This window comes from Geotrypetes seraphini, chromosome 7 (genome assembly GCF_902459505.1).
Source record: "Geotrypetes seraphini chromosome 7, aGeoSer1.1, whole genome shotgun sequence".
In the NCBI taxonomy this organism is placed as follows: Eukaryota; Metazoa; Chordata; class Amphibia; order Gymnophiona; family Dermophiidae; genus Geotrypetes; species Geotrypetes seraphini.
Window position 1 is genome coordinate 153,785,336 of NC_047090.1, and position 13,734 is coordinate 153,799,069.

The window sequence follows — 13,734 nt, forward strand, 5'->3', positions numbered from 1 at the left end:
TACGATATATGACAGGAAGCCAATGTGCTTCTTTCAAAAGAGGGGTAACATGGTCGTATTTACCTATTTTGTGTATGAGTTTTATTGCCGTATTTTGGATTAATTGTAAGCGTCACCACAGCATAAGATCTAATGCGATCAGTAAGTTACCAATTTCCTATACAATTTCTAATTTACTCTTTCTTTTCTGTGTCTGAGGTTGGAGAAGGATGTAGGTCAAACAGCTGTTACTAAATTTAACCACCACAGCCTAGTCACCACCCAAAATCAGGTAGGCTGGTATTTCCTGTGGGTGTGTAAAGCAACTTGAAAATTTCACCTTCATAAGGCACATCGTAACAGTCCTGCTGCAGTGAAAACCCTGTAAAAATGCAGCACTATAGCGCTACACATCTGCAAATGGACAAGATACCTTTCAAAGTCTGGGGCTGAAGCCATGAGATTTTCATAAGCTCACTGGAGACTCTGACAACTATTCATTAAAAAAAAAAAGCTACTAAGTGGAAAGTGCTATGTTGTCAAATTAATTCACTTTCATAGCCCCAGAGGAAACAGAGGTGAATGGTTAGTCAGAGCGGCCTGCAAATACATCTATTTGCTTTGCAGAGCAGCAGAAAAAAATTGCACATGAAACAGAATGAAGACAACGGAGATTAAAATGAACATTTAGGGCTCCTTTTATGAAGGTGCGCTAGCATTTTTAGCGTACACAGCGGATCAGTGCGCGCGCTAGCCGAAAAACTACCGCCTGCTCAAGAGGAGGCAGTAGCGGCTAGCGTGCGCTATTCCACGCGTTAAGGCCCTAGCGCGCCTTCATAAAAGGAGCCCTTAATGGAGGAATTTTGGACTTACCTTCTTCACTTGACCTGTAAACCATATTAGCTGCCTTATTTATTTAGGAGGAGGGGGAAGGGTCGGGTTAAGATACTTTTCAAAAAATTTATCCAGATATCTTAACCCAACCCTTCCCCCTCCTCCTAGATAAATTCTCCCCCAAAACCTCCACTTAAATAATCTCTTCCCCCCAAAACACCAACCAAGTTTTCAGATCCCTGAAATGTAACGTAATCTTATTTGTACTCTAACTGTAATCTATTTGTTATATCACACAGTAACTACAGTCAATTTAATATCCAATTTGCAAGTTCTTCCAGAATTAATCCAGCTACCTCTCCTCCCTTGTAACCAAAAAAAACAAAAAATAAAACTGTTGTAACTTCACTGGAAATGTCCAGTTAGCTCTTTTGTAATCCGCCTTGAACTGCAAGGTATAGGCGGAATAGAAGTCCCTAATGTAATGTAATGTTATTTATTTGCATGCTAGCCTCACCATCCCTTTTTGAACAGACCCTGTCATTTAGAAAAGGCAAGTGCACTATTTGGAGCATACACATGTCATGATATAAGAGCAATAGAAGGGCAAAAAACCAGAAAGTCTACCTACACTTTCCTCAGCCCACCAACTCATTTACATACTTATTTGCCCCAGCTCCGTAGGATTCAATAGGGAAAACCCCAACACTGTGGCTAAGGAGAGGTATTATAAAGTTATAACACATGGGTGATATCATCCACGGAACCCACATGTGAGAATATAATGCCTGATCCTGAAGGGCATAGAAAAAGTAGACAGGGGCAGATTTTTCAAATTAAGGGGCGCCACAAGTACAAGGGGGCACTCGGAGAAATTGAAAGGGGACAGGTTTAGAACAAACGCTAGGAAGTTCTTTTTCACTCAGAGGGTGGTGGATGCATGGAACGCGCTTCCAGAGGCTGTTGTAGACAAGAAAACATTAAATGGTTTCAAAGAAGGTTTGGATAGATTCCTAGAAGAAAAAGGGATTGGGGGGTATAGATAGGTATAGACCATTGCTCAGGCAATGGGCCTGATGGGCTGCCGCGGGTGCGGACCGCTGAGCAGGATGGACCTATGGTCTGCCTCAGCGGAGGCAACTTCTTATGTTCTTATGCTTGTCCTCAGAGAAAATTCTGAGTGGAGTGAAATGGGTAAATATAAACGGTTTACTTTCTGAAAGACTAGGGGATATATTATGCCATTAAGTTATATATATTTTTTTATTAGATAACTATTATTTGCTTTTGATAACTTATAACAGCATGATAGCAAACAGCAAGCAAACAGTTATAAAATTTGTACTGAAATAACCACAAAATGTTTTAAATTATAAATTAATCAAAACGAAAAAGACAATAGTACCATCGTAAAACAGAAGAACCTCACAGAAAAGGAATGGTACATAGTAAAGTAATTTCTTGATAAATGTTTGATACTGTTATTTTATATAAAAAATAAATAAATAAAGAAGACCATAAAGACGACCATCAAAACTAAGCAATAACTATAATAAGTAAAGAGAAAAAGGGCAAAGAAGAAGGGAGATGCATGTTAATAATCTAGCAGAAATTAGGAGAGATATCTTCATAGAGATCAATCATATAAGAAAATAAAATAAATATCAAATCCTGGAATTAAATTAAAATAATAGAGAATATCGATAAACAGAAAGAGGAGTGTAGTAAAGGGTTCCATATCTGATAGTATTGCCATGGTTTATATTTCATAAACCAGTTGAGCTTTTCCATTCTGGCTCCATGCCATACTTTCTCTACCACATTTATTTAGAAAATAGACAGGATTGATGCCATCTCTGAGCCACACATACTTTGATGATGAGTAATAACAATTTAATAAGATCTAAGTGAGTTACATCCTCAGTGAGAAATGTGGATATACCAAATAATATTAAGGACAGATCTAAATGGATCTATTGACCTACAATTCTGCTATTATTACCTAGAACCATAGCAGACCAAAATTGCTGAATAAAGGGGCATTTGTACCACACATGTAGGAGAGAACCTAAAGATTTACAGCCTCTCCAACAAAGAGGGGACATCTGTCTGGGGGTCCCATTTATTAATACGTTGAGAAGTGAGAAAAGTGGCAAAAAGAAGCTTCAATTGAGTATTCAAAGATACAGAAAGTGAGCATTTCAAATTATAATTCCATACTTTGGGCCAAAAATTATCTAATGATCGTTGACTTAAAAGTTGTTCCCATTTAACCATATAGTTTAAGCAACATTTAGGAAGAGTATGAAAAATATTTGAAAAAGACAAGAAATCAAATTTTTAAAAGAGACAGACAGACAAAAAGTTTCTTCAAATGGTTTTAATGGGCAAACAAGTAGACCAATAGGTACAAAGTTACTGAAATAATGACGAATTTGGAAGTACTGATAATAAGAAAGCCTCAGATCAGCTGAATTTTGCAAATGGCCATTATGGAAGAGTGTAGACACAAGAATTTAAATCTTCTAGCAGATTTAGCTAACTTCCCTAACAGTTTGAGGAGAAATTGGGGAAAAGTGGTAAGAGGCTACTGGGACAGATAAGGAAAAATGGTCCTTGAATGTAAACCACTTAGGTAATAAGTGGGGAAGGAAGGAAAGAAAGAAAGAGGTTTTTTTGTAAAGTTCCTTTTTTTTCAGTTATATAACACTGATGGTAAAAATGGATTTAACTGAATATGATAGATACTTTTATCAGAGAAAACATTAAACTACATGTAAAACACATTGGAGAAAATATTTTTTCATTGAAGACCAAATCTGCCAATTATATTTTAAGATGCTGTGACAAATATGATCCATCTACAAAATCAAAGCCTTTCAACTCCCAAATTGCATGACCCCAGTTTCATCTATACTAGAAAGCTTGGATTGTCATATATGTGGATATATGTGTACAGAAATATCTTTATGCAGCCTGGGAGTCCTATGTTTCTGCTTCTGATCTTCTGAGAGTTGCTGAAACTGGTCATCCATCATAGTCTTCATTGACCACCCAACAATCCTTTTGGGTTCGACTGGAGGGTTAAAGGGCACAGTTCTATATGCCAGATCACATCTTCATCTAAGTATTTCAGAAATCCCAAATAACTTATAATGAAGCAACGCAAAGACATGCTATTCACTTAAAAGCAATTTCTCAGTCAGAGCTAATACGTTATACATTAGCATGCATGGAATGAAGGAAAAGATTGGAGACAGAGAGAGAGCGAGTCATGTAAGGATGCCAGGGTACCGATACCTCAAAGGCAATTTATGTACTCTTTGCTACTTCCTGCAGAACAATCCCAGCTATGATCAACTAAGATGCAACAAGGGAAGCTAAAAATAGAGCAGAATGAATTTAATGGATCCTTAAATTATGGGTGACCTGAAAACTGTTTATTTTTAGCAAGATCAAAAGGGAAAACTAAAGACTGCCTTGAGTTAGTTAGTTAAAAAAAAAAAAAAAAAAAAAAGACACAGGAGAACAATATGATAGTTCAAGATACTTGGCACAGAGTTACACAACTTTTCACCTTTATGCCAAATTCAATTGTGGGCAGCAGTAATGTGAAAGACAATATAGACAAGCAAGCTGGTGGTCTGGGGCACTGGAAGATAGGAAAGAACAAGAGTTGCCTCAGTAGGACATTTATCCTCAGGAAAACACTTTTGTTCTTTTGGGGACATGCTGTGTGCTCCAATTGCCAGTGGGAACATATCTTTGGTATCTAAGCTTATTATATTGTACTAGACTTTAAGTCCACTACATTAATGGGTACTAGAATAGATGTGTGTGTCTGTTTTTCTTTCTTTTTTCTCTCTCTCTCCTTGGCCGCTTTCTGTCTGTCTCTCTTTCTTTCTATCTGTCTCTCTCTCTCTTCTTGACTGCTGTCTGTCTGTCTCTCTCTCTTTCTTCAGCTGTCCACCAGCATCCCTTGCCTGCTCCCCCTGTCCAGCAGTAGCCCTTCTACCTTCCTTTTACCTCTCCCATGTCCAGCAGCACCCCTTCCCTGCTCCCCCTGTTCAGCAGCAGCCCTTCTCCCTTCATTTTATCTCCCCCCTGTCCAGCAGCACCTCTTCCCTGCTCCCCCTGTCCATCAATACCTGTCCAGCAGCACCCCTTCACTATTCACCCTGTCCAGCAGCAGCCCTTCTCCCTTCATTTTACCTCCCCCCTGTCCAGCAGCACTCTTCCCTGCCCCCTAATATCCACTCCCAAACCGCCGTTCCTACCCTCTCTCCATCCTGGTTTCCTGGTCTCTTCTGGCCCACCAGCACGAACCGCTGCTGCTCTTCATTCATGTCTGCCCTCCTCTTCAAAGCCCTCCTCTATTTCTGTCTTGTCTGTCAATGTCCCTGCCCACTGCCTGTCTGTTTATCGTGCCCCTTCTCCCACCTACCTTTTTTTTGGTTTGGGTTTTTTTTTTTTTTTTTGGGGGGGGCAATCAGCACACAGGAACCGTGCTGGATAAAATAAACCATCATCCACGCACGCTCCGAACGTGCGCACGCTTTAACATTTATCTGCTGGCCACGGAGCTACAGATCACGGAGGTAGGAGTGTGCATGCGCGCTTAGGGTTTTATTATTAGTGATTCTTCATACTATTAAAAATATAGGAGCAGGCATTAAATCTACAAATATCAGCAAGACACAACTGCAGAAGAATCTTCTCTTACTACAAAAGGAAACTGGGTCAGTTTGAGCTCCAAGACAGATATCCAAAGTGTCTGGAAATTCCAGTAAACTTTTTCCCAGTGTACAACTAACAAAAGCAAAAAAAACCCAACAACCAAATTCTCAGGAAGCAGAAATTAAAAAAAAAGTAAATCAAGAATAGCTATTTATAAATAACTGGCACACGTCAGTTATGTTGGAAAATCTGAATAACTGCACATTCCAGAACTACCAACTGACAGTAAAAAAAATGAGAACAAAGAGGCCTGTCCCTATGACTTCAACCACTGTGTCAGTGTCTTGGGTCACAGGTCCCATATTTGGGCCCAGAGAGAGAGAGAGAGAGAGAAAAAATCAGATGCTGGTACCGTGGAGGCCTCTATGGGCCACTAAGCAACCCTGAGCCCCCACTTTGGAGGATGTACCCCAAGCCCTCAGCCTGCCCAGGGTTCCTCGATTCATCTGGGCACATTACCTGGGGAAAGGAGAGCAGTAGGAAGCACTGAGAGAGCTAAGGGGAATAAAGACTATACATCTGCCTCACAAATTACATTTGAGACATTTACCCCCTCTTCTACGAAACTGCGCTAGCAGTTTCTAGTGCGGGGAGCTGCGCTGAATGGCCCGCGCTGCTCCTGATGCTCATAGAATTCCTATGAGCGTCGGGAGCAGCGCGGGCCATTCAGGGCGGCTCTCTGCGCCAGGAACTGCTAGCGCAGTTTCATAGAAGAGGGGGTTAATGGAGTTTGTCATCACAAATTCACTGCGACTATACTACACTGCTCTATCTTCCAGAACACGAATTTCAGAGCAAGAACAAAAAGTGTATTGTGCTTCTGTGTAAAAAAAATGGGTACATGAGACGATAAGTTATTCAAAATTCAATAAAGTATCACACCTTAATACCAGTTACAATACAATAGTATGAATTCTTATAAAGAGAAGAGATTATGTTTCTCCTTTCCCTGCATAGAAACAGCTGCTCTCTTCCACATCCAAGCTAACCTTAGGTGTCTCACTATGAATCACTACCACCGCACACACCCAAGATCATTTAGTTCAAGTTCCTGCACAGGTCAATGCATTTTATCTAAGAACAACCAAAGTCCACTCAACTGATGCAGAACTGCATAAGCACAAACTGACTCTGCACGGTAAACCTCTGAACTACAATAAACACAACTGTAGGACCCTGTCCGCTTTTGCTTTTTTTGCAAGGTTGGCTGAGTTTTGTCGGTGCACGTTTGCCCTCCAGAACTATACAGGTTTATGTTTATTATCAATTCATACTGCGGTTCATTTTTATACCTCACTAACCCTGGACCCCTGAAGAAGGCGTGTTTACCGAAACACGGACCGTGTTGGGTCCCTAGGTTTATTTAAAGAGTAGTAACATTAACCACATTTAAATTTGATATAATAAACATAGCCTGCATCTTTGTATATTTTGTCTTCAGTTCTTTCTTGGTTTTCCATTTGGAAACATCTATTCCCCTAGCATCAAGGTAAGAGAGCCAAACAAGCAAAAAGAAGACAGTATCATATTTTTCACGCACATACACCCGGATTCTATAAAAGGTTGCCCAAATTTATGCATGATCCCAAGTTGCTCACGCAACTAAATTAGTTAATAAGCTATTAAACGCTCAATAGTTGACTGCTAACAATTACTGGTGTTAACTGCCACTAATTTGGAGTCACATATGCATGTCTATGTGCAATTCTATAAAGAACCTGGCCTAAATTTTTTTCACACACAACCCAAAAGGGGGCATGGCAACAGGAAAGGCAAAGACAGGTTGCAGGAATTCCCAAAAGTTACAAACAGTGTTATAGAATAAGGGGGGGGGCAAAGAGAGCCCAACTTACACACCAGGGTTTATACCTGGTTTCAGCAGGCGTAAGTCCTGGCATCTAATTTTAGTCATGAGAATTGGCATTATATAAAAAGCATTCATCCCAGAGTGCCCTTTATAGAATACTGCCAAGCAACAATTTTTCCCGGCACCCAAATTTGGGCACTATTTACTACATTTAGTGCTTAATGTGCACAATATATGCACCTTTACAATCTGTGTTACCACTCATGTCCTGTATAGAAACATAGAAAGATGACGGCAGTTAAAGGCCATAGCCCATCAAGTCTGCCCACACTATTTACCCACCCTCTTAAGTCTACTGACCCCCTAAAGAATAATTGTAATTATACTGTCACTCTACTGACCCGATCATTCAGTCCTAGTGACCCTATCCCTTGGCATGACCTCGTAGGGATCCCACATAGGTATCCCATTTGTTCTTGAAGTCTGAGATGCTGTGTGCCTCGACCACCTGCACTGGAAGCTCGTTCCAATGCTCAATCACTCTCTCCGTGAAGAAGTATTTCCTGGTGTCTCCACGAAACTTCCCTCCCCTGAGCTTGAGCGGATGTCCTCTTGTGGTTGAGGGTCCCCTGAGAAGAAAGATATCATCTTCCACCTCTACCCGTCCCGTGATGTACTTAAATGTCTCAATCATGTCTCCCCTCTCCCTACGCTCCTCGAGAGTGTAGAGCTGCAATTTGCTCAGTCTTTCTTCGTACGGGAGACCCTTTAGCCCCGAGACCATCCTGGTGGCCATCCGCTGAACCGATTCAACTCTGAGCACATCCTTACGGTAATGTGCTATAAGTATACGTTACCTGTTAACACACCCTAATCATAAGAATGCCTTATAATTTTGAGTATTTTTACATGAATACAAAATTTTCCACACGTTATATGGGTGGGCATGTTATATGATACTGTTTCTTTCACCCCCTCCTGGTACTCTCCATCCTTACCCAATCTTAAATTTGTGGTAAGGCCACCACCACTAGGAAGCCAGTTTAAAAGGTGACCCATTGTTCTGATGACATCAGATACGTTGGAGGCATAGGAAAACCTCTCGTATAACTGGTTTGCTCAGAAATACCTGTAGCTGTTTTTCTTTCTTTATCCAACTTGGCTTGTGGGGACTCGGTGTAAGTGCTGTGTTCCAGGGCTGTCTCCACCCTTTTTGGGGTTGGTCCTTTCAGACTCATTTGAAGCTGGCTGGTGTACTTTTCATGCTGCAAAGACAAAAGAGTAGCTGAAATGCAAATTCAGTATACAACATGCCAGTCTTTGCTGCGCAGATCTGCACCAACTGTCAGAGATTGTGCCAAACATCATCATTTTTTATTTATTTTATTTTTTTTACACTACATGAAACATGATCTCGGATTTCCTGCAAAGAGCTGCAAGTGCCCACCAGTATGGCTGTCTCTGGCCAGTACAAATCTTCATTTCTTTCACATGCCTTTTGCAGCTGATCTTAATCCAAGACAAGATCCTTAAGGCAGAAAGAAAATAAATCACATGGAGGCAGCCTCATCAAAATCCAAAGTGAGCCCCCTGAAACCTATAACCACTGTGCTCCATTTGGCAGGACAATGTACTATATGCTTCTCTAACAGTTTCTTTTAAAATTTCAGATTCCATAAAGGGGGAAAACACATCAGAATTCTTGGTAAGTTATGGCCAGAAAACTCTGATATAAAAGATACCTGTGTGGTCCCAAAACATGCTTTTGGACAATTCTATAGGTTCAAAGCAAAATAATTTGGGTTTCTCCTAGGCAAATAACAGTACCAGAATTCTATCCTAGTGATTTAGATCTCTTAGTGCAGAAGTGAACATAACTATGCCTGGCACAAGACCCACCAATGTTCTCCAACTACACATCAGCTGAGAAATGTCCATAAAGAGATGAAGCCAGAGCAGTTAAGTCAGCAAACCCTTGTTAACAACTGCTTTAAGAAGCCATTTTTATATATAAACTAAACTAAACCTTAAGTTTATATACCGCATACTCTCCATGATTACAAGAGCACGGTTTACAAGAGCTTAATAAAGGATGGGATAACACATTGGAATTGGAAGTTGAGTGTAGGGGGGGGGGGAGAGAATTACGTTTTTGTGAAAAGTCTAGTTCTCAGGTGATTATGGAATAGTTGGAAGGAGGCCTGATTCCGTAGTGGGGTAGTAAAGTTATTCCAAAGCCCTGTGATTCTGAAGAAGAGGGATTTACCCAATTTTCCCGCATAGGGGATACCTTTTAGCAGGGCAGGATTAACCAATAGGCCAAGTAGGCACGTGCCTAGAGCCCGATGAAGGAGGGCATCAACACTGTTTTTTCCAAACGGCGATGGGCCCCTCCAGCATCGATCTCCCCATATGCCTTATGATGAAGACCATATGGGATTGTGTTTCTGTCTGCATACAGGCCAAGCTGCAAGTCAAACTTTATACATAACAGAGAGATAGGAAGTATGGACAGCAAACTACGTACAACTTCCCCCTTGGAAGATTGGTTAATTTCTTTTCTTTTTTTTAAATCCCACTAAATCCCCTTGGATAAAAATAGAAACAAACTGCAAATGGTCATAAACATCCCTGAATTTGTGGCATTAAAACATGGTATTTTGCATTAGTACACTTAACCCCTGTTGTCTCATCCATGCCAAGGGATTTTTGAGGAAAGAGATACAGCTGAAATGCTGATCATGTTTTCTTTCAGGATAGCATTTCACTTTTTTCCCCCGCCTTGGTTGAATACAAAATGTCCCAGTTTGAAAGTTTCTTGGACAGAAGTAGCTGCTGCAGACATGTTTCTTCCTGCAAAGTGTTGGATAGAGGTCAAACTATTCTTGAAAGACTTCCTTTTAAAAGAGAAAGAACTAAGGAGCTATTTCCGGCTCTCACAACACTTTTCCACCACTGAACAGGCAGCAGAACTGAACTGAGCGAATGAATCCCCAACCAGTCGACAACACATGGGTCAATAAAAGAACAGGTGTGTTATCACCAGCAATGCACAAATATGGGATTTGGAGCAAGTGGCATATATTTGACTGTCTATAATTTGTCTACCATGACTATACCGAACTACAAACATGTTCATCAAATGGGCCTCAAAATCCAACAGAATCTAAACCCCTAAGAAGGAAGAAATCTCTCTCTCCGGGGTTACAGATATTCTCATTGGAGAATTCTTCCTCCCTAGGGGGTTTAGATTCTGTTGGATTTTGAGGCCCATTTGATAAATTTGTCTGTAGTTCGGTATAGTCACTGTAGACATATTATAGGTAGACAAAATTTATTGTTTGTTTACTGTATAGTGCCTTCCCCTCAAGCATTACTGATAGTATGACTGCATGTCCTGAGTAAGTCAAAACTCTAGACACTGGAACAGATGCAACCTGACAGCGAACCGGTTGGTGCTAGGCAGGAGGCCTCTAAAGATCCCAGAGTTTTTCAGACAAGAAATGCTAGAGTGGATCAGCAATTATTTGTCCTGATGTGTCTCTAGCACCACAGGTTCTAAGGGACAGGGACTCACCCACCCACATGGAACTGTCTAACTGGATGGCTGTGTAACTAGGTACTGCCAAGGAACACAAGTCCGTTTAACAGACAATTAAACCACACCGGAGTTAACAGCAGCTGAGGGGGATACTTTCTCCAAGTTCCTATTCAGAAGAGTCATTTTGGAAAAGAAGCTCTCTTCCTAGAACATGTAGCATGCTGCTACTCACCTTTAAGGCCTCCTCAGGGACTTTGTGCTGAATCTGTTCCAACACATACATGTTGGCATGTGAGGTCCACGTTAAGGAATGGGAAAATACGGAACAGCAGCAAAACCAAACCTGTTCATTAGCAACAAATCAGGACAGCGCTGGGCTAGAGAACCAAAAACAGTGCTGGTACAGCGTCAGAAGTTATATCAGTTCTTCACTTTTAAGCCTCCATGTCACATGCTCTATTTTTACTCTGGGTTTTCTTGGTGGTGTGTATTTTAGAGCGGGGAGGTCCCCAATTTAGTAAGAATCAATATGGGAGTCTGATGCCATCAATCTTCATTTACAACCAACTGGGGATCTTCCCCCCCCTATTTTAATATACCCCTCCCCCTTCACACACATACTGCTCCCAGTCCTCACAGAAACAGTCCTGAAGTGAATTATGAACAGGTCTGCTTCCGAACTTGCAATCACAGTTCTAACTTAAGCCACTAGGTGTCACCTTTCATGATAAACACAAGTCCCTCCCCACTTACAGCTGCTAGAGAATGACACCTTTGTCCCCATCCCCGCATAATTTGTTCCCGGGCTCTGTCTCTGTCCCCCACCAGCTCTGTCCTCCATCCCCACAGGCTATGTCCTCATCTTCACAAGCCTCGAATACTACGATTTCATATTTAAATCTTTTTATTAAAATATAAAAAAGGACAATATTCAGTACAATTGCCTTCCATTTTCAATCTGGTTTGGGTACAACCTTCCCAAAGATTCAATTGCCTGTGTTTTTACTTCATCTGGGAAGACAGATTGTTTTTCAGACATGGGAATTAAAGAGAATCAACACTGTGTAGAAGATGAACAGAAAAAATAAGTGTCTATTAAATGCTGAAAATGCTCCTTGATGCCAGCAACAAAGGATGAATCTGTTGAGGTAACAGTAAGATGCTTAAGCAGCTGGGCACCTGATGGAAGGATGTTGCAGGTGGTAGGAGTCTGATCAGTGGACAAGACTCTTGTTGCCACATCAAAGGCAGACAAGACACAAGTGATGTCATTTAACAGCAATTCATTTAAATCCAAAAGCAGCTTCTGCCGCTTTTTTAAATCATTTAATTTAGTTGCCAGTTGGCTAAGATATGTTAAGTTTTTACATATTGATACCAGCATTTTATAGATTCTGTTCCATCTAGTTGGAACAGCCTGTTTAAGGCTAATCTCAAGCTTTTAGAGAATGACATGGGGGACACAGTTTGTCCCTGTGTCCACAAACTCTGTCTCCGTCCTTGCCCCGCAGTTATCTTATGTTCCTGCTAAACTGGAACGTACACAGGTGAGGCTGGACTCATATAGAGCACTGGTCTTTGACCTAAGGGCCGCCGCATGAGCGGACTGCTGGGCACAATGGACCACTGGTTTGACCCAGTAGGGGCAATTCTTATCCACAGGTACCATCCCCATGTCATTCTCTGAAGTGAAAACTGTCTGCACAGCACCCCAATTCCAGAAGATCTGAGGTTATGGAAGACTGAAACCAGGAATCAAATTAGAACAAATATAGAAGCCCACCACATTGCTACCAAGCCAAGAAACGACACCGCTGCTTAGAACAGTTCTCCACATTTAGAATAGATCAAGCAGCATGAGCTGAGTCCTTAAAAAAAATAAATAAATTCTCCAGGACATTCAGTTCACTTTATGTAACAAATACAATCTCATTATTTCAGTCTAACTAGGTTTCTGGTGATGGCACATGGGTTTCACTTAAACATAGGACAGCTCCTGGGAGAAAAGCGTGAATTCACGAGATCACATTGGATTTTGAAGAGACCGGAACAAATAGTAGATGGCACGGATGGGCAGACTGGATAGGCCATATGGTCTTTATCTGCCTGCCTTTTATGTTTCTATCTGTACTAAACAATTCCATAAGGGGCAGATTTACCACCTTATGTTTGGTCAAAACAGCTTCGTGGGAGAGCGAGGAGATTAACTAGCAGGTTGCCAAGGCTTCTGAAAAGCAGCATCAGGCACAAAGACATTCATGAATCGCACTCTGACTAGCCCGTACAGAGTACTGAGCTGAGGCCCATTCAACACCAAGCTGTCCATCTAGGGTGGTGTGCCAAATGCTCTCCAGCGAGGAAGACAGGTGCATTACCAGGCAGAGAGGGTAATTCTATAAAGGAGCCGTTAACATTTACACAACAAAATATTCACGTAAATGACTAGAGAGCTGGCTTACGTGCACAGGGTGTGTAAATACCATAAATCTAGCAACACACGATTCCATAAATATATGCATGCTTGCATAGCGTGTAACTTATAGGTAGGGACACTCATGGGTGGAGTCTGGGTGGAGGTCACACATGCATATATTACAGAATATCACCAGCAAACATTTTCAGAAGCTTGAATTTTGCGCAGAATGATCTTTACAGAATACTAGCTTAGCACACATTTTGCAAATAAGTTTGGGCATCAGCATTTACACCTGCCAAAGGCTGGCACCCAGCCAATCCCTTATACTTGGTCAATAATTATCACAACTGGCTGTTCACTGTATTCATAGAACAATCCCCAAGCCAGACTAATATCTTAATATCATCTCTATTTCATTCA

General features: G+C 41.2%; 1 protein-coding gene across 5 annotated transcripts in view; it reads right to left on the minus strand.

The window, feature by feature from the left end:
- The window catches only part of CEP170B (centrosomal protein 170B), a 162,640-nt gene that overhangs the window by 90,566 nt on the left and 58,340 nt on the right, over positions 1 to 13,734 (minus strand). For all 5 annotated transcript variants that reach the window (XM_033951231.1, XM_033951229.1, XM_033951230.1 and 2 more), the window contains 2 exons: positions 11,131 to 11,189; positions 8,487 to 8,622 (listed from right to left, as the gene is read on the minus strand). In XM_033951231.1, the coding sequence (XP_033807122.1) occupies positions 8,487 to 8,622; positions 11,131 to 11,189 (195 nt within the window). The remainder of the gene's footprint in view (positions 1 to 8,486; positions 8,623 to 11,130; positions 11,190 to 13,734) is intronic.